General features: G+C 49.7%; 1 protein-coding gene across 1 annotated transcript in view; it reads right to left on the bottom strand.

Annotated features, from left to right (window-relative positions):
- Positions 1-66, bottom strand: part of LOC124687519 (LRR receptor-like serine/threonine-protein kinase SIK1) — a 1,284-nt gene extending 1,218 nt beyond the window's left edge. Inside the window, exon 1 of the mRNA XM_047221294.1 lies at positions 1-66. This exon is cut by the window's left edge and continues 1,218 nt beyond it. Coding sequence (XP_047077250.1) covers positions 1-60 — 60 coding nt within the window. The 5' untranslated portion in view covers positions 61-66.
- Positions 67-4,027: the final 3,961 nt, after the last annotated feature.

A 4,027-nucleotide genomic window follows, 5' to 3' on the forward strand; every position in this document is an offset into this window, starting at 1 on the left:
CACGAGCAGGAGGAGGATCAGCATTACTTCTACGAGTAGGAGGGTTGCAGCAGTGGCCATGGATGGATCGATCCTCGCGGTGTATGCCTTGGTGGTCGGTGCTCAAGTCGTGGCGGTTGGTTTGCCTTTTAGTGAGTGGGATCAGTGGAGTGTGAGCTGTTGATCCTCGGAGTGCCACTCCACTCTAGGACGGAGGTAGGAGTATATTATATTATGGCAATGCGTATTAGTATATCATGTCAAGAAGGGACTGCTAAATTGCCAGCATTGATAATTGATGGCAGTGTTAATTTTAGAAACGAATAATACATATTGATTTGGAAATTACAACCTTCCAACCCTGGCTCTACGTTACGTCCCAATCTGAACTTGAATATGAACCAGGCAAACCATGCCAGACTCAAAACCAAGCATTCATAATTGATGGCAATGGAAATTTTACATGTTTTTTAACAAGCATTAAGCTTTGGAATAGAGGTAATTTTGATTTAGAAATTAAAACCTTCTAAACCCGGCTCGTTAATAGCAGTAAAATTGTAAAAAACAACAACCGTAATGTTGAGTGGTATGGGTGGCGAGGCGGCGAGGCGGGTCAAGGTGGTGGCGGCGGCTGCTCGCCGGCTTCTCCGGCGTGGTGGCGAAGGCGGAGGTCGAGCTCAGGGCGGGGCTGCCGGGAGGTTTCTGTGCTGGGCGTTTCCGCCCAGATCTGCAGCGGCTGGAGATCGCCGGCGTTCGTGGGCCAGGGCGGTGGCCCTCCCAGGGGCGTGCCGGAGTGGCGCGGAAGAGCTCGTGGTGGTGGTCCATGGCTGCAGTTCCGGTGGCGGTGTGGGTGACTGGTGCTGCGGGAGGTTTGGGGTGGCCGTGAGGGGCACAGTGGTGCTTCTGCCGGCGCCCGGAGGTCGGCTGGCAGTGCAGTCCAGGGCTGGGGCAGGTGTGGCGGCCGTGATGGTGATGACGGTTGAGGGAAGGGAGGTGGTCTGGCCAGAAGCATGAAGCAGATTGGCGTGATAAGCTCCGGGCTAATGCCTTGTCCTCGGTGGCTGGTCGGCCGGTAGCTGGCTGAGGCCGGCGATGGCGACGGCTTCGGGCGTCGCTTCCTTCTTGAAGGCATCGCCGAGGTGATGTTTTATCATCCTGTCTGGAAAAGCTCCGGGGTAATCCCTAGATCCGTCGTGATCGGTCGATGGCGGCGCTCTTGTGTCGTCTCCCCTCTTGAGGGCATCGATTTGGAGCTGCTTTGGTCGGAGGGACCCGTGAAGATGGTTGGTGTTGGCGTCGTGGGCTGGGTGGCAACGATGACAATGGTGAGCGGATCGGAGTTGCGGCATGTCCTTCGTCACCCCTGCCTTGATGGTGAAGTCGGAGCTGCGAGGCGACTTGTGGCAACGATGCCACTTGATTGGTGCTTGCGTCGGTGCAAGGAGTGGAACTTTCTCCTATGAAGGTCACGGTTGAAGTCGGAGCTGCCTCCTCCTCGACGTGCTTGGGGGTCGACTGTTTGGCATAGGCTCACATTGGCTCCAGTGTCGTTCGCGGCGAGGGTCTCGGTGGCGGTCGTCTAAGGTGAAGTCGGAATCGCCGGCTCGTGGAGGAGTGACGACGATGATGCTCGATGACATCCTCATCGATGGATTTTCTTCTCGATGGCGTGTGTGCTCCGTGTGGGTAGCCAGGTTAGCCGGGGTGTTCAGTGTGTGTTGTTGGTTTTCGCCCAATTTTCTCCTAAAAATTAGGCACTTTCTTCTTAATTAATGGATGAGGTGATGAGGACATCCCATCTCTTGATACAACCGCTGTACCTACAGCCACACAAATACAAGGACCAATCACTCGAGCACGTGCCAAACAACTTAACTATCAGGTACTTTCGTTTCTTGGAACTATTCCTCACATTCATGAGAATATGATTCTGCCTAAATCAGATATGTTTGTTACTCTTAGGAATGATGGACCAAGCATGGATGAGGAGGACAAGCATTGGAGCATGATCACGCATGGAGGAGATGGCAGCAAGCATTTGAGGATTGAAGATGACGCCGCAAGTGGAGATTTCAGAACTTTGAAGCCACCATAAGAAGAGATGAAGACATGGACAAAATATAGAGTTTTCCACTTCATAATTTCGTCCATAGCATAATATGGTGCTGCGTCACCTTTAGTTTTGGGCCAGGCCCATGTCATTTTCGCAGGAATTAAGTCAGGCACTTTTTAGAGTCCGTATTGAAGGGGGGAAGGCCTTCTAGGGTTTGGTTCGGCCACCATATGTATGGCTGGCCGAAACCCCACCTTTTCCTCCTTTAAATACCCCCATAGCCGTCACGTTTAGACTTGGATTTTGATTAGATTAAAAGTTATCCATCGCTGCAACTGTCGTGTACTTCTTTTGAGGCCAACGCCCAGAACAAGACCGACTATTCGGAATCCCACCTTTGTCAATAAAACTTTCATCTTTCATCCGTAATATTCTGATTGCATCATTAGTTCTTACTTGTTCTCGATTTCAGCTAGGAATTAAGACCCTCGCTAGTCAGGCTGATCGCGCATCCGGAACATCAGTAACTCCCGGAGATTGTCCTAGCGATTGCATTGGCGCACGAGCTTTGCACGTGTAGTCGGATCATCAAGCACGAACTCCACCAACAAATCGATCTATCCACGTCTCATCGAAAGATCGGCCACCTTTGCCCTATCAAGTGGTATCAGATTTCAGGTTGCTCGGTGAGATTTTACTGTTTTCCTAGTGTAGATTGCAGCTGCCATCATCACATAAACCACGAAAAAGCCAAAAAGAAATACAGTTAGGGTTTAGATCATATCGTCCCATAAACCCCCCTGCCACGCCTTGCATTGTATTTTCAGTTTTGCATAGTTGAATTTGTGTCTGCTCTTCGTGTCGAGTTGCTGGTCTTAGCGTAGTTTCGAGTTCTAGTCATATTAGTCACGCCGCCACCGCCCACTCGCATCATACGCAGATCACTGCCATATACACCCATCATATACTTCCGCCACTACCATATACACCCACCATATACTTCCGCCACTGCCAGATACACCCACCATATACTTCCGCCACTTCCATATACACCCATCATATACACCCACCAGATCGTTTCAGCCACAGACATATACATCTGCCATATACCATGTTTCCTACCGCGACACAGATTCGTGTTGTTTCTCTGCCGCGACAGAGTCCGTGTAGAATTAGGTTTTATTATTTTCCTTAATAGCTATTGCCTTCTAATTTCATCCTGCGCTGTAGAAAAATTTCCGTGAGATAAGTTTCGGCCGCCAGTAAAGAATTGGAAGGAGAGCAAAAAATAATAATTTCTGGCTACATTGGTTTTTCACTTTGGCGATCACTTTTCGCCATTGGCCGTTATAGCGACATTTTTTTGGCGCATGCGCGCTTTCCGGAGCACTTCCGAAATTTCGACCAAAAAAATTTCTGAGGCTATACTGTTTTTAGTCCTCGGGGATCAGTTTGAGACACTTGCCATCATAGTGATTTTTTGCATCTCGCGTCGCCACATCATCGCCACCTCATCGACGCTAGTTGCTTGTGTGTCGCGCCGTGACCTTGCTAGTGTTCTAGGCTCGCGTCTCTAATACGGTCTAGCCTAGGACCAGCACAGTATCGTTGTTGAGCATACTTTCAATATTGCATTTCTGTTTTGACAATTGCTGTTTTCCTACCATATTAGCCTTCCTACAGCTCTACATATTTTCTCCACGTGCACTGTGTCGACACCCGGTAATCGCTTTGGCAATCTTTGGAGACGCTGATCCTTGTTGGTTGCCGTATCACCTTCCTCCTGTTTGGTAAGACCTTGTAAGAGCTTTATATTTTGCTTGACGAATTGCGCGTGAACCACCATTTTCCGTAGTTTGTAGGCATATACATTTGTGTTTTTTGTGTACTAACCATGTCAGGACCTAGACCGGCCGCTGTTGACCCGGCCAAGATGACGTCTGAGGAGTTGCATGCTCACTTCACCCACCTTTTGGGCGTGCATGGACGCGACGT

This window comes from Lolium rigidum, chromosome 2, assembly GCF_022539505.1.
Source record: "Lolium rigidum isolate FL_2022 chromosome 2, APGP_CSIRO_Lrig_0.1, whole genome shotgun sequence".
Classification (NCBI taxonomy): domain Eukaryota; kingdom Viridiplantae; phylum Streptophyta; class Magnoliopsida; order Poales; family Poaceae; genus Lolium; species Lolium rigidum.